Source organism: Leptonychotes weddellii, chromosome 1, assembly GCF_054177405.1.
Source record: "Leptonychotes weddellii isolate Sample4059 chromosome 1, ASM5417740v2, whole genome shotgun sequence".
NCBI classification, from domain to species: Eukaryota; Metazoa; Chordata; class Mammalia; order Carnivora; family Phocidae; genus Leptonychotes; species Leptonychotes weddellii.
Window position 1 is genome coordinate 115,951,071 of NC_138369.1, and position 25,778 is coordinate 115,976,848.

At 39.2% G+C, this 25,778-nt stretch overlaps 2 protein-coding genes and 1 pseudogene across 3 annotated transcripts in view; 1 reads left to right on the top strand and 2 right to left on the bottom strand.

Moving 5' to 3' along the window:
• Positions 1-46: 46 nt before the first annotated feature.
• Positions 47-5,557, bottom strand: DNAJC19 (DnaJ heat shock protein family (Hsp40) member C19). Of its 2 annotated transcripts, XM_081830178.1 has the most exons (6): positions 5,403-5,557; positions 4,508-4,559; positions 4,355-4,428; positions 3,092-3,171; positions 1,761-1,831; positions 47-525 (listed from the first exon to the last, which is right to left on the bottom strand). In XM_081830178.1, exons 1-6 carry the CDS (start codon positions 5,403-5,405, stop codon positions 455-457), a joined length of 351 nt encoding a protein of 116 aa, XP_081686304.1. In that variant the 5' UTR covers positions 5,406-5,557; the 3' UTR covers positions 47-454. The 2 variants fall into 2 exon arrangements, with proteins under 2 accessions (XP_081686304.1, XP_081686313.1); XM_081830187.1 differs by lacking the exon at positions 5,403-5,557 and having other exon boundaries at positions 4,355-4,448; positions 4,508-4,525.
• Positions 5,558-5,644: 87 nt separating this feature from the next.
• The window catches only part of LOC115940224 (uncharacterized), a 695,973-nt gene continuing 675,839 nt past the window's right edge, over positions 5,645-25,778 (top strand). Inside the window, exons 1-3 of the mRNA XM_081830171.1 lie at positions 5,645-5,775; positions 6,408-6,494; positions 7,261-7,320. The gene's annotated coding sequence lies outside the window, so the exon portion shown is untranslated. The remainder of the gene's footprint in view (positions 5,776-6,407; positions 6,495-7,260; positions 7,321-25,778) is intronic.
• Positions 9,839-25,778, bottom strand: part of LOC102730838 (cilia- and flagella-associated protein 44-like) — a 60,030-nt pseudogene continuing 44,090 nt past the window's right edge.

Here is a 25,778-nt window from a genome sequence, read left to right on the forward strand (position 1 = left end):
ATATAATTAGATATATTTCTTAGATCAAAGTTGTGGCTAAACTCACTTTTAAAATTTAAGGTTCCAAGCAGTGGGGTTGGTTTTCTCAACTTTGAGCGGCCTTTTCTCCCAATAGGATGAATCCCTCCTATAACAACCTATGCAAATTTCATCCTAATATCACATTGTATTTTAATTACCAATTTTTCACTATCTCATTAGATTGGGGGCTCCTTCAAAGCCAGAGATGGTCTAATTTCTATTCAAGTGGTATCTATAATTACTGAATGTTAAATCTCCAAATATTCTATAATCTCATTTAAAATCCTCACATTCAAAGAAACTTCTACCAAAGCTTTGGTTTAGTTTGTGCCAAATCATTCTTAAAATTTGTAGCTTTGAGGCATTTTATTATAAAAAGCTAGCACTTGTATACATAAACTAACAAGAACTTAAAATTCATCACACATTTACTTCATTTTTTAGCTTGACCTTCTAGTAAATCTTTAGCTTCATTGATTTTGGCTGCTATATAAGGAGATCCTCCTATAGGAAGAAAGAAAAAAGGAATAGTTATAATACGGCTTCTCAATTTCTGCTTGGTGAACATTCTCGTTTAAAGGATTCCTATTGCTTATCTGAGAGGTGGAATTAGCAGAAACGGCATTTTGACTTTGTAAAATAACTATGACACAGCAAACAGATGACCAAATGTATGGTAGTATCTTTCACCAATGGGAAATGAAGTAATTCACATGAAGATTTCCACAAAAATGGCACCTTTAAAGACTTAAACTGATAGAAATAGGATTAAAAAACCCCTACATATGTGACCTTGAAATAGTGTTACTATTTACGATGATTATGTCATACATGAACATGAATTTATTGTACTATGTTACTTTGAAAATATGTTCTCAGAGGTTTCTGAGCTTTGTTGGAAAGACCACCCACTATGATTTGTACTCTTTCTGTCCTCCACAGTTTTTCTCTTTTCCTGTTACTAATTGTGCCTTCATAATGTTGGGTGCTTTCCTGTTACTCTGCTGGAGCACTGATTCTCAAAATGTAGTTCTCAGAGCAGCAAGCATCAACATCCCAATAAGAAAATACACCTTTATAGGCTCCATACTACACTTAATGAATCAGAAGCCCTTCAAAAATAGAAGCTAAATTTTGTAAAGGAGGCTACTACAGTCCAATACCAAACAATCACAGCCCTGTTTAAAATCAAAACATTCTTAAAAGGGCCTATTCGTTTTTGAGCAGTGGAACAAGGATTTTGGGATCTATATTTTGGTATTCCTAGTAATTATTTGCTTTCAACACAGTCAAGTCTGCTTAGAAATAGAAACAAATCTTACAGGTTCCTAGATACAGATAGAAATGGATAATGGATAGAAAAAATTAAATTTTTAGTTTCCTTAACTGAAACTTAACATTTCCTTTAATAATATAGACCCCCCCCCCCACCAAAACAGTATTGATAGTATTTAGACTAGGAGAAGTCACATTTATCACTACTGCAGATCTGAAAATGGTAATGTTATCACCACTTTCAAATTACAGTAGTTACTACATAAGCTTATTCTATAAATTTTTCATTCAGGATTTATTCTTTTAAGACATTGGAAAATGGATGGATCCAGCCTGGGAAACAGTGCTCACACACAGATTTAGGCATTTCCCTTGAAATAGTGAAGAATTAAGTATGAAATTATTCCACTAGTAACAATTAGTGATTTAAAAACATGTACAAGAAGAATTTAATGGCTACTTACCCTTGTCTGGGTGGTTTAAAAGCATAATTCGTCGATGAGCATCTCTTATTTTTCCTTTATTGGCAGTAGGGCTAGTTTAAAAAGAAAAAGGTGGAGTTTACTTCTGGATCATATCAAAAAATTGTACATAAAGGCCAATTAAAGATATTGTGAAACTGGAGTCAAGTCAACACAATATGGAAAGTGGTTTAGGAACCTCTTCCCTAACATACAAGGATGATGAATCTTCTGAATCAGGGAACTAAATAGCTCCTTATTTATTTATTTGACACAGAGTGAGCGAGCATAAGCAGGGGGAGTGGCAGGCAGGCAGAGGGAGAAGCAGGCTCTCTGCTGAGCAAGGAGCCCGATGCGGGACTCGATCCCAGGACCCTGGGATCATGACCTGAGCCGAAGGCAGCCGCTTAACCGACTGAGCCACGCAGGTGCCCCTTCCCTTTTTTTTTTTTTTAAAGATTTTATTTATTTATTTGACAGAGAGAGATAGCAACAGCAGGAACACAAGCAGGGGGAGTGAGAGAGGGAGAAGCAGGCTTCCTGCCAAGCAGGGAGCCCGATGCGGGGCTCGATCCCAGGACCCTGGGACCATGACCCGAGCCGAAGGCAGACGCTTAACGACTGAGCCACCCAGGCGCCCCCCCCTTTTTTTTTAAGATTTTATTTGAGAGCATGAGAGAGCACAATTGGGGGTAAGGGGGAGGAGGAAAGGAAGAGGAAGAAGCAGACTCCCCGCCGAGCAGGGAGCCTGACATGGGGCTCGATCATGACCTGAGCCGAAGGCAGACACTTGATTGACTGAGCCACCCAGGCACCCCATAAAGGCATTGATAAAAAATTAGTTGAGGGGCACCTGGGTGGCTCAGTTGGTTAAGCGTCTGACTCGATTTTGGTTCAGGTCATGATCTTGGGGTCCTGGGATAGAGCCGCTTTGGGCTCTGAGCTCAGCACGGAGTCTGCTGCTCCCTCTCCCTCTGCTCCTCCCACCACTCATGCTCGCTTGCGCGCTCTCAAATATTAAAATTATTTGAACTTCATAAAAGTCCTTTTACTGAAAGGGAAAGCATGTTTAACTACCTGGAAATGGAGAATTTCACTAAAAAATGCTACAGAGAACAACATTGAGCGCTGCAACTGTCAGTTTAAAAGCCTATCTTTCAGTGAATTAAAAAGTGCTTATGTGCCAGTGTGCCTTCTCAATGTACTTTTGTAGGGAGTGTTTAGATCTTACAATGTATGTAACACTATTATAAGTTTTAATAAAAGGTCTTTCTACATTTGCTCATAGCTCTAAGAGTTGTACAAAAATGTTACAAATATTAGAAATTATTTACCTTACGCCTAGTATTAATGCTGCTTCTCGTTTTGTCATTTTGGGTTCAAACCCACCTCTATAATAGCCACCACTGAAGGCCTGAAAGAGGAAATGCATCCGTAAAAATAGATTATTAGAATAAACTGAAAATTGCTAAAAAAGTGTTGAAAATGTTCATAGAAAAATTAAGACATTTCAGAGAACCTTAACTGCAACTCTTACCGCATTTTAGCTTTATAAGTAGCAACGAATATTTTAATGATCACTAAACATCCATTTTTTTCCCTCAGAAAAACTATCTTAAAAATATAAGACAAAAGAACAGTGCCTCAAAGCCAGTTCTTGGAATAAAGGGAAGATTATTCCATGTTAGCTATGTTATAGATAAAATTTGATCTAAGAGGGGCGCCTGGGGGCTCAGTCGGTTAAGCATCTGCCTTTGGCTCAGGTCATGATCCCAGAGTCCCGGGATGGAGCCCCACATCAGGCTCCCTGCTCACTGGGGAGTCTGCTGCTCCCTCTGTCCCTCCCCCCGTCTCATGCTCTCTCTAAGTCTTTAAAATATAATTTAAAAAATTTGATCTAAGAATATATGTTAGAAAAACAAGTGCTTTAAGAAAAGGATTTGGAGATCCTTTCAGATGAGTGGTTCAAGGGTATTTTGAGGGTAAAGGTAACTACTAAAACAAGACTTTAAGATATGTATTGAGAAAATCAGGCTACCAGGTCCTCTGACCTTGTTATGTCAGAGATGATATTAGTAAAATCTACCGTCACCCTATTCTGTCACATTCAATCACAACAATAAAAATAAATACTGAACAAGCTGTTACAGCCAAACATCACATCCACTCATACTCTATAGCCTACTTCAGTGCTACCCAAGAATCTTATTAGGGAGTTCCAGGGACACAGAGTTAAGAATGGATCACTTCAGACCCCTAGATCTCTCCGTGTTTGTCATGCAGAGCAGATAAGGGAAGGCAAGAATTTGGACAAATGCTGCTGAAGTTAACAGTATCTAAACAATAAAGTGATATAATTTTCATGATACTAGAATTGTGTTAATACCCCAATTCTGTCATACAAAACATTTTTTTAGGGTTAACAATATTACAAAGCTCAGAACTTCTAAGAAAACCCTCTTTGTGGGAAGGAAGAGAAGGGGCCCAAAGCAATCTCTCAGACCTCCACGGATGTTTGGAAATTTACCCTCTTCAAGTGTGACTCTCGGCTTCATATACAGGAATGAGAATTAGCAAAAATGTTTAGTAAGTCTTACAGATTTTGGTAGACTCTGAAAAACTTGTTTTACTTGTGGCTCCATATGTTTCATGGCTTGCAAAACATAACGGCCTAAAAACAAAAGCAATAAATTAATTAAGCAATCTCCAACCTCCCCTACTTCACTTCCACTCCCAAACCATAAACAAACCTGCAAATCCTGCAGCAGCAATGGTCAGTCCAACTGCTACCACTGTACTGGCCTGGTAAGGGGAAGCAGAGTAAATAGTTTACTTCTCGAATTCTCACCCTTCCCTATGGTACCTATTGTCCCATCCCAAACTCATTACAAATTTTATTTCAAAAGGAGAAACAACTTTTAGGAAGTAAATAGTCTGCCCATGATCCTTTAACTGCAACTCTTATCTCCAATTCGTCGTAAAGGTATGGGATTTTCACTGTGAAAGACAAGAGCGAGTGGATTTGCTTAATTTACTTTTACAACAGTGAAAAAGATTACCCTCCCTTTGAAAACCTCTCACCTCCGGGCAAATGAAACCACATTAATGTTCAATCAAGAACAATGGAAATAAAGTTTCTGCTAGAGAAAGAACTATTTAAAGTCACTGCAGAATTTTGACAACACGTTTCAACGTTAAACGTGGGCTTAACGAGAAGAATAGCTTTTCACAGCGCCTTCGGCACTGTGGCGTCTCACGGTCACTGTACAGAGGCTCCAAATGTATTCAGGAAAAGATGTGTCGGCAAAAGCCAAGGGGAAGGATACAGCAAAGTAGAGAAGGTACTGTGAGGCTGTATCAGAGGAAGGGCAGGTATAATCAAATGCGTTTCCACTAATCACTGAGCCTCGGGGACGACGAACCAGGGACTGGAACCCCCTGTAGAAGGGCCATATGAGAACATAAAGGCCCTCGAGAGTTGAGCCAACAGCTTTTGTGTCCTGAAGAGCGTGGCTCTCTGCGGCCCTGTATCTCCAGCCCAGAGTCGCAATGGGGAGACAACCTCGGCTCCCCTCCTCTGAGGTCGCAACTTGAGATTGAGGCCTGGACCCGAGATCGCTAGGGAGACCAGAAGGCCGCACTCACCATGGCTCTGGCTCGGCTCCCCGGCCTCCACCGAGAGCGCGGTTCATCCCAGCCCAAAAGCCGCAGCCACCAACTCCCACTCCTCTACCAGACACCGATGCGGCCACCACCAGGGGACACAAACCGCCCAGATACGGACGCCCCAGGAAATACGGCAGTAGCCGCCGCAAATAGGTCGGAAAACTGTCGTAAAAGGGGACGCAGTGGGCCAGAGGGAAAAGGTCGCTCAAGCAGTGGGCAGGTGCAGAACACGACTTTAGATTGGTTGATGGGTGGGCGGATTGCCTCCTTGCTTGGGCTCAGAGCTGGGGCTTCTCTGTGTTTTGCCCTTTGCTACCGGCCCGAAGGTGCTTGGAAATTCCTGTGGGGAAAGGTATTGGTGCAGAAGGGCGAGAACAAATACTGTGTAGCCTTACTCAGAACACCCGCCCCACCCCATTTTTCAGCAAGTCCATTCGCCTTTCATTTTGTTTATAACTGTCAAGGGTAATGAATATCCTTAAAAATGCCGTAACAGTTCCACCTTGAAGCCAAATAAATACGCAAGCCAGTATAGCAAATGAGAATATGTCCCAGAAAACCAAAACAACAAACCAAATTGTGTTTCAGGGGTGCTCGGTAGCATTTTCTTATTTAAAATAATTTTATTTTATTTTATTTTTTTTAAAAGATTTTATTTATTTATTCATGAGAGACAGAGAGAGAGAGAGAGAGAGAGAAGCAGAGGGAGAAACAGGCTCCCAAGGAGCAGGGAGCCCGATGTGGGACTCAATCCCAGGACCCTGGGATCATGACCTGAGCCACCCAGGCACCCAAAAATAATTTTATTTTAATTTGTGATTTGACCTTGTATAAATATTTGGGGTTTTGTTTTGTAGAACGGAATTATCACTTAAAAGTCAGTTAATACTCTGATCGTGGGATTCCCCAAATCCCAACTGAAAAATGCTATTTAAAATTTCTCTTCCTCTCCTCAAAAACTAAGGTTTGGTTTTGCCATTACAGGGCATCAGTTTTATATATCCCTCCATAAATGCTTGAGAAGAGGAAAGTAATGGAGACAGTAATGGAAGTTTTACAATGTTTGATCAAGTAAGTTTGGAGTTACTTTCCACTTAGAACTTATAAAGTACTAGAAATCGGTTTACATTGCAGTGAAATTCTGCTTTGATGAGCTGGTTGCATATTAGACAAGTATGCAACTTTGTTGGCCTTGTTTTCCCCATCTGTAAAAAGATTCTGCATTTGGATCCTTAAGAATTCATCTAGCCCTGAGATTTTTGTAATGTAATTTATTGTCAACCAAAATTTCTTATGTATTATATAAAGAATTTTCTATTATGTATATTTTTGGTATGTACAAACTACAGCATATAGGTTGCTTGAGGAACAGGTTAACGTACAGAAGCCCAGTCTCAGGAAACCAGGGATAGGTAATACAGGGAGACACTTCAAGTGGACAAGGCTCTGTTTTGGGAGGCAAGTCAAAGTAGATGTACAACCTAGTTCTGTCACTAGTTGTATGATTTTAGATAAGTTATTTCTGACTCTGAATTTTCTCATTTGTAAAACAAGGGTAATGATGACTACCTCACCAAATTTTTGTGAGGATAGAGAATTATGTACATAGTCTGCTCTGCATGTAATTATCACTCAGTGTGTTGGCCATTATTATGAGGCATGTTGAAGTACAAATTGGTGTGCGGGAGGCCCTCTCAATTCTCATGATACCTCACTCATGGATGTAAGTCTGGTAATCTTTTCCCTTCCCACTAAGGACATGGAAAGAAGCTATAAAAGTAATCTTTTGAAATTTCCATCAACTGATGAATGGATAATCATTCCTTGCTTCTTCTAGCTTCTGATGACTGCCAGCATTCCTTGACTTGTGACTGCATCACTTCAATTTTCAAGGAAGGTCAGTATCTTGAAATCACTCTCTACTCTGTCTTCACATTGGCTTTCTTTGTGTGTAGAATCTCCTCTTCCTTTTGAAGGATACATATAGTTGCATTTAGGGTCCAATCCTATAATCCAGGATAATCTCCCCATCTCAAAATCCTTAATTTAATCATAGCTGCAAAGACTTTGGTGTGTGAGAGGTGAGAGTAGAAAGAAGTGTTTTTGATTGTGCCTTTCAAATACTTTTTGACCATGACTCTTAGTAAGAAATACATTTTATATTGTGACCCAGAGAACAAATACATACTTGAACACAGACACACAGAAACACACACATATGTACACAGAAATACACATTGAATTTAATGTGTATTTATTTATTTATTATTACTTTTTATGACTTTTTTTTAAGTGCTTGAAAGGCAAACAGAGTTTAGAGCATATAGCAGAGAAAGTGGTAAATGTTCTCCAATAGAGAAGCTACTACACCAGAGATTTATAGTAATAGGTACAAACTATTCAGACCTCTTAAATAGGAATATTAAAGAATCTTTGAAAGGAAACAAAATCCTATATAATTTGGGGGACAGATCAGCAGCCTCATCAGGTTAGGAAGACTTGACATTGCTGAGTCACTTTCTACATTGATGCTATATTGCCTTCTTCACCTTTCCTTTTCAGTAATCAATTTATATTCTAGGACAGCTCAGTGGAGTGGCTCATTAATATGTACCCATAGAGCTCTGAATTTAAAGTGCTACGTTCTATTACTAATAGGAATCCAAGTATCAGTGAGATCATTCTTAGGTGGGTATAGCCAGGAATTCCCACGACCACTTACCCTGAAATGAAAACGACACTCTCAAATTAGTTTAAAATGTTATGCACAATCAAAAGTGATTGTTAGAGATGATCTCTCAGAGTGATGTAACCTATCATTACTTCTAGATCTGTATTAAAAACAGCAAATGAGGGGCGCCTGGGTGGCTCAGTCAGTTAAGCACCTGCCGTCAGCTCAGGTCATGATCCTGGAGTCCTGGGATCCAGGGATCCAGCCCCGTGTCAGGCTCCCTGATCAGTGAGGAGTCTGTTTCTCCCTCTCCCTCTGCCACTCCCCCTGCTTGTGCTTGCTCTCTCTCTCTCTGTCAAATAAAAAAAATAAAAATAAAAACAGCAAATGACTTGACTAGAACCTGAAAGAAGATGACATAGGACATGAGAAACTATGGGAATACTTAGCATACTAGTAGAGCTGCAAACCTCTTCAGAGAAAAGCCTCCTTATTGACCATTTTGTTAAAACACACTCCTCTGCTCCATTCAGAGCTGAGGAGTTTGCTGAAACCAGAGGTGACTCAGGAAACTGGGTAGTCTCCTGCTTTCTGCCAGTCCAAAGCAAACTGCTGTCTGTCTGCATGTCTTGCATCCTGAGCCCTCAAATAACTGCTCTGCGAAGTTAACAATGTCAGAATTCTAATTTGCATTTCTTGTTCTAAGATATTGTTGGCAGAATGTTTGTGCTTTTCTTTTTAAGAATATAAAATGAATGTTTAATTCAGCATAGAAAAAAACAGGGAATAAATGTTCAATTAAAGAATAGTTACATAATTTGTTTCATTCTCTGTAAAGTCGACATAATACTAGTACTTCATTGTATTGTTTTAAGAATGAAGTTAGATAATATACGTAAAGCATATAGTATATAAATAACATAACTGCTCAGAGAGCATATTATTTTTACTTCAGCTTATCTCCTCAACCCTGTATTCTCTAATTTAGCCCTTTCCAGCTCAGGTCAAAGTTCTCTAACCTGGCCCCACAATTCCAGAGAGTCTCATTATTCTCTCAATTTTTAGTCTCCAATGAGATGAGATTATTCTGTCAACCCAGTAGATACCAAGGAAACGTATTCCTCTGTGTCTTATTTCTCACAAAGATGAGTTCTGCTGCATCGTTTTGCAGGTATTCAATATGTCTCTCTGACGGACCTAAATCCATCTTCAGCCACAAATTACCAACTCTAAGGAATTAGGGCTGCTTGGCCTATACCCCTGGTTTGTCCCTTTCTCTTTTGATGGCTACTTTGTCCAAGTTTTCATTCACTTCCTCTCCCTTGGGATTGTGCTTTTCTTTTTTGTCCTCTCAGAGAATATTTAACATCAAAGTTTATTTTCCAAGGATTAAAAAAAGCCAAGTTTTCTCAGAGATTGCTAAATGATAGTTTGTCTTGCCAATGGCTAAACATTCAGATAACCAAGAGACAAATTTCTTAAAACATGATATATTACTAATACTTTCTTGCAGTTTTGAGATACAGCCTTCTGAGACTCCATATTCAATCCAGTGGGTTCCAAATGGATCTAAAAGGGTTCAGTTCAATCGGAAATTGATGTTGGGTGCTACAGTCAGTTCTAAGATAACCAAATTGGAGAAAAATTATTAAAACTATATGACTGGATCTGGTTTTAGACTTTTAGGTAAGTTCACTTCAAAAAAATAGGATTGTGGCATGTGGCAAGGAAACAGAACTTCTGATCAGTTATATGTCAGAAATCTTGGATGGATTTGAGAAAAAAGCAAACTTAAAGGCCCGTGCATGGGCTTCATCTTACTCTCTTGCAGAGGCTGAATGGGTGAGAGGGTAAGACCACCTTTCTGATGCAAAAGAACAACTCTTTCTCTTTTCTGCCTGAACTTGGATCAGTTCTGTGACCTTCTCTCTTGCCACAATATATATCTGCTTTCCTAGGGCCCTGGAAGCCATTGCCCTGCTGGTTTTGGAGTGTATTCAACCAAGAATCAAGTTTCCTCTTTTTGATACATAAATCATTTGTCTGATGAAGCTTTGGGTGTGCTTTTTTGTCTTTGTCATCAGCTCCCATTGCACTTGAGCAAGCTTTTCCTACTACATCTTCCTTTGCATTCAATAATTCCTTTCAAAGTTTCTTGATCTTTAGCTCTTCAAATGTGTTCACAGAAACTGTCTGAAGGGTTTCTAGGTCCATCCCACAGCTAAACTTGCTGATCATTAGTTGTTTCTTCCATTTTGCTTATCCTTTTTACCGTCTCTCTCTTTTTTCAGATAAGCTGTTTACACCTCTTCCAACATTCTTTGTTAAGTTTTTGTTGCTTGGAATTTTCCTCATGGAGTCGTACAGTTTGTTCTTGCAGCCATCCCAAGGAATGGTTAGAAAAGACCAAGGTTCCAGAAAGATCATTAGGTATTTCTCCAAATACTACATGATCTATCCGGTGGAGCTTGAGTGGAATCATAACCAGCAGTTCATTCAGCCACTGCTGTGTCTCTCATTGGTAAACCTCTAGGGCCTCCTTTGCTGCATTCAGGTTATTTGTCACAATTTTTACTTTTTTGGATAGTGCATCATATTTCTTTTTGAGGTTATTGGTAATTTTCTTTCCTTCAACTAAGGCCTCCTCAGTGTCCATCCTTTTCTATCAGAGTTGAAGGGCCAGTTCAAAAAGACCCATATCACAATTTGTTGGGCAAATAATATCATCAAAAACCTTATTATGAGATTCATATGCATCCTCATCACTCTCCCAGCCGGATTCTTCTTCACTTGATTCATCATTATCCTCAACTTCATCAGCATCTCATTCAACCTCCTTTTTCTTCATCCACTTACTACTCTTTTAAGACTTTCATGAGGAAATTAGCAAATTTATTGTTTTCTCCAATGGCAGCTTGGAAGCCCATATAGAGTGACTTTTCTTGGTCCTGGAGCTTGGCAATTTCATTCTTTTTCTCTTCCTTCTCTTTAAGAGTTTCATTTATTTTCCATTGCAAGTCCAGTTCCTCTCTGCGTCCTGAATTATGTGCTCTTGAAGTACATTCTCCTGTTTTTCAAAATTCTTGAGGAGAAGCATTTTTTGAAATAATGTGACATGGTGCAGGTCAGATCATTTCATTTGAGTATCTAGTTTTAGTTTCTGATGCCTTGGGAGATAGAGTTCTGCATCAAAAGCGACAGTTCTTTGATCCTGTTGGTCAAATACTGTTGCATGTATAAGTGTTTAATGTCATCCCTTTTTGTAATCTCCAGCTTCACATCAGTTGGATCTGCTTTTTCAAATTCCATTAACTTTGGAGTATCTAGGCTGAGTGTTGATGCCGTTGATGATCTAGATAATGAATCTCATGTCATCAGATCACTGTCCTTTCCAGAAGAGAATCTGAGAGCCTGCAAGACCCTGACTTTTCATCCTGACTCTTGTCTGCTGTTGCTTAAAACTAGGAGAGTTTCCTCATCATACTGAAATCTCTTTTCTGGAACTTCTGGGTATATCTGGGGGGATTTGGGGAATAGGGATATGCTTGGATATGTGAAGAATCAACTGAATGCTCTTCAGTTCTTGTACCAGACACTGTATTTCCTTGATGACAGCCACAGTGAGGTCTTGAAGAGAGAGAATGTACCTGTTCATGTGCATTTTCTTTGAATGGGCCATGGGATCTAGGTGTCCCAGTTTCTCTTTCTTCTTCATGGCATTTATTCTCATATGCTGAGGTATCTTATAGTATAAGGCTGTCTTCAGATTAAAGTCTCCCATATACAACTGGTCTCTTTGATGGCTTCAGCATCTTGGGAATCTTCATAGTCATCATCAGGTTTACTCTTGTACAGTTCCTTCCATTCTTTTTTTTCACTGCTGAATCTTAAGTTGGGCCCCTTTCAGCTTTTAATATGTTTCTTCCTTTTCTCAATTTGATTTTTCACCATAATTTCTCTTAGGGTTTTAGGTAGAATTTCTTCCCTTTTTCTGATAATTGATTCTTTTTTTTCTATAATTGATCTATTCATTTAAACTGCATATGCTTTGGTAATTCTTCATTTCTAGAAGTTTCCAAAATTTATTCCTTAAAGCTTTGAGTTCTCTCTTTCCAGCCTTTACTCTCCCACTTCTTTCATTAACTTGTTATGTTCTCTTTTTCTTCTGGCATTCTCAATACTGTAGGCTTTAGGATTTTCCATATCTTCTGGAGTTGGCTCTGCTTCAGTTCCTAACCTGGGAGACAGCACTTTGGCTTTGATGGCTTTGTTTAGCTCAAATTCAGAAAATGTGGTGAAAACAAAATATTAATACCTGTTCCAGTGGTCACCAAAAAACGGTCATCAAAGCTAGGATAGATGCCTTTAATCCATAACCATAATTATTGGCATGCATATTGAAGTGCCAGTAGTCTACCATATTCGTCAATGAAGGATTTTTCTGGCTTAGGATACTAAGACTTGAATTTCTCCATTTTGCATTCCACAAAACATCAGTCTTGGCTAATGCTGAAAGTGATAGTTTGGATGGGATTATTCTCTGTGTCTTCAAGAAGAAAATCAGAAGGCTCGTCCTTCTTTTCTGTGATATCACTGCTTTTGTCATATGGGGGAACTCACAATGATACAGAAAACCAGAGTCATAGTCACCCAAAGAAACCCAGAACTTCCTTGGCTCAGAGTAAAATCCACAGAGGATGTGACAGGGAATTGATGGAATAAAGATTTCTGGTAATGGCTCCTCTTCCTCCTCTTCACCCTGGAATTCCTTTTCTCCATCTTCTCCCATCTCTGCTGTTAGCCTCTTCCTCCTTTCCTTCTCCTTTGACTCCATTTGTTTCTTTCTCTTTCTGTTTCTATTAATCTCAGAATCTTAGATTTGACACTTGAGAAATGGAAACATTTTATGCACATGTCTTTGATTTCATAGGAAACGACATTATGATCTTCCTCTTCCTCCTTTGTTTTTTTAAAAAAGATTTTATTTATTTATTTGAGGGAGAGAGGGAGAGCAAACCTGAGCAAGTGGGAGAGAGCATGAGCAGGGGGGAAGGGGAGGGAGAGGGAGAGGGAGCGGCAGACTCCCCACTGAGCAGGGAGTGCGACATGGGACTTGATCTCAGGACCCCGGGATCATGACCTGTGCTAAAGGCAGATGATTAATTGACTGAGCCACCCAGGCGTCCCCCTTTTCCTCCTTTGTAGTTGGAAATGGATTTTCAAGAACATGGCCATTCTCACAGATAATCAGTAAAGTACTTTCAGGATGGGAGATTGAAGACCATGTTAACTGGCAAACACATCCATATTATATAATATAATCGATTGGCTTATAATCTTTTTCTACCTCAAAGAAGAAGACAGTTTGATCTTTACTCCCTGTAGCTAGAATTTCTCCATCATGTTCCTAAGCTAAAACAGTGACACAAACAGTATGGGGTTTGAAAACCTGTTTCAAATGAATATCTGCATTTGAAATTTTCTTCTGTCCTACAAAATTATGAGTCATTTTGGATCATAAAGTTCAAGAATTTGAACAACTCCATATTTGAATCCTACAATAATCTGTGTTTATGTGTAGCTAACCAGTCAGGGTACATAAGCAAGGGCAGTACCTCCTAGTTTGAATTTCATTTGAGCCAAAGGAGTTTTGCTAGCAGAATCATAGATTTGAACAGAGCAGTTCAAGGCAGTAGTGGCCATGAGATACATGAGGGGAGAGATAGCCAAGGCTTCAGGAGCTTCAGAATAGAAGAAGAGGCATTCTGGGTCTTGAGTCATATTTGAAGTTTGAATTTTATGTGTGTTTTAATTAAATTTAATTGAATGTTTTTTTTCTTTTATTATGTTATGTTAATCACCATGCATTACATCATTAGTTTTTGATGTAGTGTTCATGATTATTGTTTGCATATATCACCCAGTGCTCCATTCAATATGTGCCCTCTTTAATACCCATCGCCAGGCTAACCCATCCCCTGACCCCCTCCCCTCTAGAACCCTCAGTTTGTTTCTCAGAGTCCATAGTCTCTCATGGTTCGTCTTAATTGAATGTTTTTGAGACAATACTTATCTTTACTTCATGAGACATATGCTGGTCATTTCTATTTCTTAAAAAAATGCTGGGAAACCCTTTAAATTCACAGCCCACTAATTTGTCATGATTGTAAGTATGGAAAGCATCATGCCATAAGATTCCACACTTGGAAATATGATGCCAGGCAAATAAGAGTTGTTTTTTTCCCTAAAAATTATGTGGCAGACATTGTGCTATATTCTTTATGTAGATTATTTCACTTTATTCCATGACAGTAATACTTATTTCTGCTTTGCAGATGAAGATATTTTGCTGGATGTATTTATTTTTCCGTCCAGATCCCTTCTCTGTTATTTTCCATTCTGCTCTGTATCCCAGAGGAACACACAAAGTTAGGAGCCTCTCTCTTCTTCTGGCTTAGGATTCAGTTATATCCATGATCAGAAGATCAGAAGGTAGGAGGACAGTGAGTTAATGATGTTCATTTCTCCATCTTCATTCCTGGTGGTTGCCACAGGCTGATTGAGTTTGTCCACTGAAGAATACAGTTTCTGTTGTGTGTGTGTTCAGGTAATTATTCCCACTCTTTGCTCCTTCAGGTCTAAGAATAGTAGTGACTTCTTTGGCCCCAGTGGCCTTACCATACTCAGGACAGTTGGCCATCATTTGTGAATTTCTCTTAATCTTGTGTGTACCTTTGTAAACAGTCCCTTTATTAAATTCTCCTCAGTTACTCCATTTGAGTATAGTTTGCATCTGTTTCTAGCATGGATGGTGATTATTATAAGAAGCTACTTCAATAATTCAACTAGGAGTTGATGGTAACAGTGGAAATGGAAAGAAGGGCTGGACTCCTGCTTATGTGTTGAAGAAAGAACCAATAGAATTTGCAGATGGACGAAATGTAGTGTGTGAGAAAAAGAAAGGATTCAAAAGTGACTCCAAAGCTGTAGTCTTGAGCAGCTGGAAGGATGGAGTTGCCACTTAATGGGACTGGAAAGACTTCGGGAGGAATAAGTTGGGGAACTTTCGTCATGTTAAATTTGAACTTAACTAGGTATCCAAAGTGTTTTCACATAAACATTTGGATGTACAAGTGTGATGTCAAGAGAGAGTTCTGGGAGTCATCAGCCCAGAGATAGTCTCCAAGGCCATGGAACAGATGAAATCATCCATTGCCTGAGTGGAGAGAGAAAGAAGAGGAATAAGGGCTGTCTTGTAGAATCTTCCATATTTGGAATTCAGGGAGATAAGGAAGAACCAGAAAATTAGATTGAAAAGGGGTGACCAGCAACGAGGTGAGTGTGGTGTCCTGGAAGCCAAATGAAGAAAGTGTTCGGTGGAGGAACTGTGTAAAATTCTGCCAACAGTCAAAAGAACAACTCAGAATTGACTACTAGAGAGATCACTGGTGACATTTATGTGAAGAGTTTCTGTTCTGTGATGGGGACAGAAGTTTGATTGGAGTGGATTCAAGGAGGATGGGAGGAGAAAGAGTAGAAATATGTATAAGACATCTCTTTCAAAGAATGTTGCTGAGGGCGCCTGGGTGGCTCAGTTGGTTAAGCGACTGCCTTCGGCTCAGGTCATGATCTCAGGGTCCTGGGATCGAGCCCCTCATCAGGCTCCCTGCTCAGCGGGAAGCCTGCTTCTCCCTTTCCAACTCCCCCTGCTTGTGTTCCCTCTCTCGCTGTCTCTCTCTCTGTCAAATAAATAAATAAAATCTTTAAAAAAAAAAAAAAGCATTTTGCTGAGAAGGGAATTTGAGAAATAGGATAGTACCCAGAGGGAGAAGCAATATAAGGAGAGTTTTTTGTTTTTGTTTTTGTTTTAAGATAGAAGAAATAAAAGCATATTTATCTGCTATAGGAATGACCTTATAGAAGGGGAAATCTGACAATTCATTGAATCACATAATCATATAGTTAATATTAATACTTTAATTCAATAATTTTAATAATATTAATTAGATAACATAATATTAATAAATTATATAATTTAAATATGAGAAGAAAGTACTGATACCATTTTTTCCCCCCAACGGCATTGCTTTATTAATGAGAACACAGGGCCTCAGAGTAGCTTATTGACTTCTAAAGCCCTGGCAGAGTCCAGTACCTGCCCACCCTTACTGTCCACTTTCCAGATGTGTATAATGTTAGGGTCATAAGATGAGAGATGAGAGGGTCACAGAATTGCCTTTCCCTGTATTTCCTGACCATTGTTTTTAGGAATTATCTCAGATCTGGATTAATGGAGTTGAAGTTCCTGACTAGCAGCCATTTAGTCTAGGGAGTATTGTCTGGGCAGTTGCTCACATAATGCTATATGTAAAACTAAATGGCACTCAGTAAATATTTTCTTCCTTTCCTTCTTCATTCCACCTCTGCTTATCCTTTTCCTTCCCTCCTTTCCTCCAATGATCCTGCCGTGACCTGATAATCTACCATTGGGAATTCATCTTGTTGTCCCCTGTTTGGATATGAATATTCTTGGTAGATGATCACACTGAACTGTGGTCTATAGCTCTCTTTGAAGTATTTTAAGAGATCGTTTTGGGGTTATAACTAGTAAAGTGAATACTTTAATGGGGTATAGAAAGGAAGGAAGAAGAGATTTCAAGCAACAGGGACCAAGGACAGGCCCAGGTAGGAGTCATGTGAAGACTAGGGCGGCGGAGAAGTGGAGGGAATGCTGCGAAGCCAGAAGGGAGGGCCCAAGGTACAGCCGCTCTACTCCAGTCATCTGCACCCAGTCAGCTAAGCTCACCCTGCCCTGTGGCTATTATAAAATAATTTATAGCTATTTCTCCTGTGATTTTTCTCTCCCCTTTTCTCAAGTTGTTTCATTTTTTCCTCACTGCATCTGTTTTAGTTTGATTTCCTACTTTGCTTTTTAATTACAAGAACTGTTGTCCTTATTTAGTCTGGAGTAGGAGTAGAGGGCCAGTCAGAGAACTGAAATATATTTGACCAGAGTGACAGCACTTAGGAGGCATGTATTTGTGGATAAAGTCTTTGCTTTCAGTCTATGAGGAAGGAAAATTGAGGCACTCAGGATTTCAGGGGACTTGGAAATTGGGGTAGCCTTGGCATCTTTTTGCAAATGGAAATTTTCCATTCAGTCCTCCATTTCATTCCATCTTTGCATGTCTTTTTCTGTTGCATTTCTCAGTTCTTTTTCCCCCTTCCCTAGCCAGGGTTCCATTTGTATGTAGCAGCTTTATGCATTGAATAAATCAAGCCCTCCCTGCTGAGCTGTCAGCAAATGGAACTGACCAACAGAACAGCCTGTGTAAGTGCATCTTGTGCTGGGGCCAGACAGACAAGCACAATTATTTGATTGCAGGAGATTGCCACTAAATGAGAGTGAAATAGTGGGTCTGAGACTTGTTGGTGAATATTATTAATAATATAGTGTCATGCATTAATAACATAGTGTCATGTGAAACAAAGCTACACTGGAGGGTCTGTCTGAAGTCCCATTTTAAATCACATTTTCAGGGAGGTAGATGATGGAGGAGATGAGATAAAATAAAGCAAGGTGTCTTTAGGCACCCATTTGGGAGTTTCAGTTTGACCTAGGCTGAAGTTAGGAGAATACATGTTGCCATCATAAGTTATTTGGTGGCCAGAATGAAGCATGGGATTTGTTTCTGGCTAATTGTCATAAAAATCTCATTACTATAATGCTCTATTGTGAAAATCATCTTCACTCTTATTAGAGTCCTTGAAGAGAGGCCATTGCAAAAACTCCATGAAAAATGGAGTGTGATGTCCTTCGTTATTGCATAGTCAGCTTCCTTAGCCCACCCACCACAGACAGTCATTCCATACTCTTCCACCTCTCCCTTCATAAACCTCATCATCCTGCCAAATAGGATGCATCACCATCATCCTCCAGACGTGCTTTGAAGTTCACTGCCCCTGGGCTTTTACTCAAGTCATTGTCTCTATTCCAAGTGCCTTTTCCTGGTCTTACCGCTGTCCATCAGTTAAAGGCCCAGATCAAATGTTCCTTCTGTGAAGCTGTCTTTGTTTATTCTTCTTTGTTCATTGTGAACAGGTGTCCACAAACTTTATGTAAAGGAACAGATAGTAAAATTAGGCTTTGTAGGCTACATATAGTCTATTTATTCTTTGTTTTATCAAAATGTGAAAACTAGCTCTTGGACCTTGACAAAAACAAGTCGCAGGATGAATTTGGCTCATGGGCCTTAGTTAGCCAATCCACGGTCTAAAATGATCTCTCCTTTCTTTGAACTTCTGTACAATTTTGTTTGTGTTACACATGCCACTTACCACATGTAGCCTTATATAGTAATTAGTGGTATGTGAGTATTTTCTCTATTGAACTGAAGATTCTTGACAGTTGAAATCATGTCTCATATACTTTACAACATCTATTGTAATATCTGAACATAGAAAGTAGCCAAAGAATATTTGTAAAATGAATGAATCTATTACTTATAATCTGTTTCAGCAAGAATATAATTTATTTCCCAACCCTTCCAAGCTCTTCCAACCCTTGACTTTCTGACAGGTAGGTCTTCCACCTTTACTCTGAAGCTGGACCCCTTAATAAGGCCATTGTGCACCATAAATACAATACAATGTATTGTATTCTGTACATAGAATATTGTTTTCACTTATTAAATATTGTATTCATTGAGCACTTATTATGTGCAAAGCTCTGAGAAAACATCAATGGATAAGAAAGACAGCAACCTCAGCCCCTGTGGTGCTTTTACAGTCTTGGCTGGGAAGCATGATCTTAATATGAGCTCCCTTCCTGACATGTCTCAACTGCACTTTTCTGTTTTTCAGATCACCACTTAATATTTGCTACTTGGTTTACCTGGGTAGAAGAAATAATAAAAATTATAATACTAGAAGCTAACATATATAAAAGATTTTATTTATTTATTTGACACAGAGAGAGAGAGCACAATGAGGGGGAGAGGGGGAAGCAGCCTCCCCACTGAGCAGAGAGCCCCATGTGGGGCTTGATCCCAGGACCCTGGGATCATGACCTGAGCTGAAGGCAGCCGCTTAACCAACTGAGCCACCCAGGCACCCCTAGAAGCTGACATTTAGTATATACTTTAGACAGTAATAGATATCCTCTTTAATATGTACACCCATAGGGACATTAGGGAATTTATCCATAAGGAATTTGTCCATAAGGAATTTCAGGAAGCAATTAACTGTGTTTAGTTATTTTGTTGTCAATCTGGATAGGCTGGTGATCACAGCTGTCACTTAACGAGATAATAGGAGATAAACCAGTCTACTAGAGGCAGTATCTTGATCACCCACTAAAGTAAGCAACATCAGTTAGCATAGGCACATTAGTGGTGGTTTAAAAAGATAACTTAGCCAGTAAGTGAAGGACTAGAGATTTGATTTAAGGTCTGTTTGAGTCCCAAGCCTGATATTTCCAGTGTAATCAAAGTAATGTTGCCTCATGTTGTTTCATTCTGAGCACAGATTTGCATTGATAGGAACAACAGTGAAGTAAAACATAAAAATAAGAAACAAAAATAAGTACACATACAATTTGTTGAAAGACATTAAGATATTTATGGCAATCTCTGAAGAAAATATTTAAAGAGGGACTAAGTTCTTAATAAGAACTTAATAAAAGTTCAAATAGACTAAGTTCTTTGTCTGCCTCACACAAAATCCATTGCCAAACAAAGCTTTTAGCTCTCCCAGTTCCCCCCAGTGCTGTTTGTTCAGCTCTTTTTCCTCTTGCCACCATTCCTCAATCTGTTTTATTCCCTTTTCCAGTTACTATGTGCACATTCAAGGTTTTCCTATTCCTTTATATTGTCTGCCTCCCCACAGTCCACACTGTGGTAAGTCAAATTCTAAGATGGTTCCCAAGATTCCTAGGCACTGGTGTTCACCTGTTCTATGATTTTATCCCCATGGGTATGGGCTGGACCTGTGAACACAGTGGGATCATCACCCCTTGATTAGATTAGGTAATACGGCAAAGGTGATTAGATAGTCATTCCTGTGGTTATAGTACTTTCTGTAAGAAACTGTTGTAGCAGACCAGAGTGAGATTCTCATGCTTGCTTTGAAGACTTAAGCTGTCATGTTTCAAAAGGCCTATGGTTAGGACCTGAAGGTGGCTTTTGGGAGCTGAGAACAACCTGTAGGAGCTGACAGCCAGTAAGAAAATGGGGCTTAGTTCTACACCTGCAAGAACTGAATTCTGCCAACAACTTCACTGAGTTGGGAAGAGGCCCCCAAGCCTCAGATGAGATTGCAGCCCAGGCTGATATCTGGGTTTCAGCCTTGTGAGAACCTGAGCAGAGAATTTAGCTACAGTCTCCTTTCTTACCTTCTTCTGGATTAGTCAAGTGTTTTGTTTTGTTTTTTTTTCAATTCCATTTCTGGGGTGCCTGGGTGGCTCAGTAAGTTAAGCGTCTGCCTTCGACTCAGGTCATGATCTCAGGGTCTTGGAATTGAGTCCTGCATCTGGGTCCCTTCTCAGTGGGGAGTCTGCTTCTTCCTCTTTCTCTCCCTCTGCCCTCCTGCCCACCGCACCCCTGTGCATGCATGCTCTGTCTCAAATAAATAAAGTCTTCATTTTTTTTGTTTTATTTTTTTAATGTAAAGTTAGCCACTGTATAGTACATCATTAGTTTTTGATGTAGTGTTCAGTAATTCATTAGTTGCATATAACATCCAGCGCTCATCACAACACATGCCCTCCTCAATACCCATCACCCAGCTATCCTATCCCGCCACCCCCTTCCCCTCTGAAACCCTCAGTTTGTTTCCCATAGTCCATAGTCTCTCATGGTTCGTCTCCCTCTCTGATTTCTCCCCCTTCATTTTTCCCTCCCTTCTCCTATGGTCCTCCATGCTATTCCTTATGTTCCACATATGAGTGAAACCATATGATAATTATCTTTCTCTGCTTGACTTATTTCACTTAGCATAATTCCCTCTAGTCCCATCCATATCAATGCAAATGGTGGGTATTCATCCTTTCTGATGGCTGAGTAATATTCCATTGTATATATGGACCACATCTTCTTTATCCATTCATCTGTTGAAGGGCATCACAGCTCCTTCCACAGTTTGGCTATTGTGGACATTGTTGCTATGAACATTGGGGTGCATGTGCTCTTCTTTTCGCTACATCTGTATCTTTGGGGTAAATACCCAGTAGTACGATTGCTGGGTTGTAGGGTAGCTCTATTTTTAGCATCTTGAGGAACCTCCATACTGTTTTCCAAAGTGGCTGTACCAGCTTACATTCCCACCAACAGTGTAAGAGGGTTCCCCTTTCTTCACATCCTCCCCAACATTTGTTGTTTCCTGTTTTGTTAATTTTTGCCATTCTAACTGGTGTAAGGTGGTATCTCATTGTGGTTTTGATCTGTATTTCCCTGATGGCTAGTGATGTTGAACATTTTTTCATGTGTCTGTTAGCCATTTGTATGTCTTCTTTGGAGAAGTGTCTGTTCATGTCTTCTGCCCATTTTTTGCTCCCCCAAAACAAGAGTCCAGGGTCAGATGGCTTCCAAGGGGAATTCTACCAAACATTTACAGAAGAATTAATATGTATTCTACTGAAGCTGTTTCAAAAAAATAGAAACAGAAGGAAAACTTCCAAACTCTTTCTATGAGGCCAGCATTACCCTGATCCCAAAACAGGCAAAGACCCCATCAAAAAGGAGAATTACAGACCAATATCCCTGATGACCATGGATGCCAAAATACTCAACAAGGTCTTAGCTAATAGGATCCAACAATACATTAAAAGGATTATTCACCACGACCAAGTGGGATTTATTCCTGGGATGCAAGGATAGTTCAACATTTGCAAATCAATCAATGTGATAGAGCACATTAATAAAGGAAAGGACAAGAACCATATGATCCTCTCAATTGATGCAGAAAAAGCATTGACAAAATACAACATCTTTTCCTGATTAAAACTCTTCAGAGTGTAGGGATAGAGGGCACATTCCTCAATATCATAAAAACCATCTATGAAAAGCCCACAGTAAATATCATTACCAATGCGGAAAAGCTGAGAGCTTTTCCCTTAAGGTCAGGAACACGACACGGATGCCCACTCTCACCACTATTGTTGAACATAGTACTAGAAGTCCTAGTCTCAGCAATGAGACAGCAAAAAGAAATAAAAGGCATTCAAATTGGCAGAGAAGAAGTCAAACTCTCTCTTTGCAGATGACATGATACTTTATGTGGACAACCCAAAAGACTCCACCCCCAAATTACTAGAACTCATACAGCAATTCAGCAATGTGGCAGGATACAAAATCAATGCACAGAAATCAGTTGCTTTTCTATATACTAATAATGTAACTGTAGAAAGAGAAATTAAGGAATCAATTCCATTTACAATAGCACTAAAACCCATAAGATACCTAAGAATAAACCTAATGAAAGAGGTAAAGGATCTATACTCTAGAAACCACAGAACACTTATGAAAGAAATTGAGGAAGACACGAAAAGATGGAAAAACATTCCATGCTTATGGATCAGAAGAATAAACATTGTTAAAATATCTATCCTTCCCAGAGCAATCTACACTTTCAATGCCATCCCTATTAAAATACCATTGGCATTTTTCAAGGAGATGGAACAAACAATCCTAAAATTTGTATGCAACCAGAAAAGACTCCAAATCATCAAGGGAATGTTGAAAAAGAAAAAGCTGGGGGCATCATGTTGCCCGACTTCAAGCTATATTACAGAGCTGTGATCACCAAGACAGCATGGTATTGGCACAGAAACAGACATACAGACCAATGGAACAGAATAGAGACTCCAGAAATGGACCTTCAACTCTATGGTCAAATAATCTTTGACAAAGCAGGAAAAAATAGTCTCTTCAATAAGTGGTGCTGGGAAAATTGGACAGCTATATACAGAAGAATGAAACTGGACCATTCTCTTACACCAGACACAAAGATAAACTCTAAATGGATGAAAGACCTCAATGTGAGACAGGAATCCATCAAAATCCTAGAGGAGAACATAGGCAGTAACTTCTTCAACACGAGCCACAGCAACTTCTTTCAAGACACGTCTCCAAAGGCAAGTGAAACAAAAGCAAAAATGAACTTCTGGGACTTCATCAAGATAAAAAGCTTCTGCACAGTAAATAAAGTCTTTAAAAAATTCCATTTCTGCTCCTCCATTACTTGTTGGTTACATACTCTTTTACAGTTTTTGTAGTGGCTACTCTTGATAGTACAGCATGGATCTCAACTTATTAGAATCTAATATACGTTAATACTTATGCCATTTCTTTTCCCTTCCTGCCTTTTGTATTGTCATGTATTTTAAATATGGAAAACTTTATTTTTATTTTATACCGTTAATATTCACTAAGATTTACCCATATAGTTATCATCTGTATTGTTCTTTATTTTTTTTTCTTTTCTTCATTTCCATGTCTCTTCCTGTGGTCATATTCCTTCCACCTGAAGAAATACTTTTAGTATTTCTTTATTGCAGGCCTGTTGGTGACCTACAGTTTTTGTTTGCTTGGAAATATCTTTATTTTGTCTTACTTATTAAAGGATATATTTACTATGTATATAATTGTAGGTTAATAGCTCATTTCTTTTATCACTTTAAATAGACCATTTCATTGTCTCCAGCTCTTATTGTATTCTGGTGAGAAGAAAGGTCTCAGTATAATTTTGTACTTATATCATTTTTTGGGGGTATGTGCTTTTAAGTTTTTATCTTTGTTCCAGCAATTTAAATATAATATACCTAGATATAGATTTTTTAAAATTTGCATTTCTTGGGGATAGTTTTTCTTCATGAACCTATGGATTTTTGTTTTAAGCTTGAAAAATTCTCAATCATATTTCTTTAAGTATTATTTTTACCCTGTTTAATATTTTCTCTTATTCTGAAACCCTAGTTAGATGCATGTAAAAACTTCTTACTGTATCTGCTTTCTTTTACTCTGTGAATTTGTTATCTATGACTAACAAATCAACCCAAAATTTATAGCTTAAAGCAACAAATACTAGTTATTACACAGTTTCTTTAGATCAGGAATTATGGAGCAACCATCATTTTGGCTCAAGCTCTCTCATGAGGTTGCAGTTGAGATGTTGGCCAGAGCTGTAGTCATCTAAAGATTTTATGTGGCTGAAGGAAGCCCTTTCAAGGTGGCTTACTCATATGGCTCTTGAAAGGAGGGCTCATTTCCTTACTACATGGACGGTATGTTTCATAAGGCTGCTTGAGTGTCACATGATATGACATCTGGCTATCTTCAGATAAAGTGAAACGAGGGAGAGTGCAAGGAAGAGACTGTAATGCCTTCTGTGACCTAATTTTGGAAGTCTTACACTGTTACTTCCACCATACTCCATTTGTTAGAAGAGAATTATTAAGTCCAGCGCACAGTAAAGAGGAGAGGAATTAGGCTGTACCTTTTGAGAGGACAAATGCCAAATAATTTTTGGATATATCTTAAAATCACCACACTCTGTAAGGAGGACACTTGTAATGAGCACTGGGTGTTATATACAAGTGATGAATCACTGAATTCTACCCCTAAAACTAATACTACAGTGCAGATTAACTAACTTGAATTTAAATAAAATCTTTTTTTTTAATTTTAAATTTTTATTTTTTTAATTTTATTATGTTAATCACCATACCTTACATGATTAGTTTTTGATGTAGTGTTCAATGATTCATTGTTTGTGTATAACACCCAGTGCTCCATTCAGTACGTGCCCTCTTTAATACCCATCACTGGGCTAGCCCATCCCCCTACCCCCCTCCCCTCTACAACCCTCAGCTTGTTTCTCAGGGTCCATAGTCTCTCATGGTTCGTCTCCCCCTCCGATTTCCCCCCTTCATTTTTCCCTTCCTGCTATCTTCTTCGTCTTCTTCTTTTTTAACGTATAATGTATTATTTGTTTCAGAGGTGCAGGTCTGTGATTCAACAATCTTACACAATTCACAGCGCACACCATAGCACATACCCTCCCCAAAGTCTATCACCCAGCCACCCCATCCCTCCCACTCCCACCACTCCAGCAACCCTCTGTTTCCTGAGATTAAGAATTCCTCATATCGGGCGCCTGGGTGGCTCAGTTGGTTGGGCGACTGCCTTTGGCTCAGTTCATGACCCCAGGGTCCTGGGATTGAGTCCCACATCGGGCTCCCTGTTTGGCGGGGAGTCTGCTTCTCCTTCTGACCCTCTCTCCTCTCATGCTCGCTCTCTCACTCTCTCAAATAAATAATCTTAAAAAAAGAAAAGAATTCCTCATATCAGTGAGATCATATGATACATGTCTTTCTCTGATTGACTTATTTCGCTCAGCATAATACACTCCAGTTCCATCCACGTCATTGCAAATGGCAAGATTTCATTCCTTTTGATGGCTGCATAATATTGCATTATATATGTATACCACATCTTCTTTATCCATTCATCTGTCAATGGACATCTTGGCTCTTTCCATAATTTGGCTATTGTGGACATTGCTGCTATAAATATTGGGGTGCATGTACCCTTCGGATCCCTACATTTGTATCTTTGGGGTAAATACCCAGTAGTGCAATTGCTGGGTCATAGGGTAGCTCTATTTTCAACTTTTTGAGGAACCTCCAT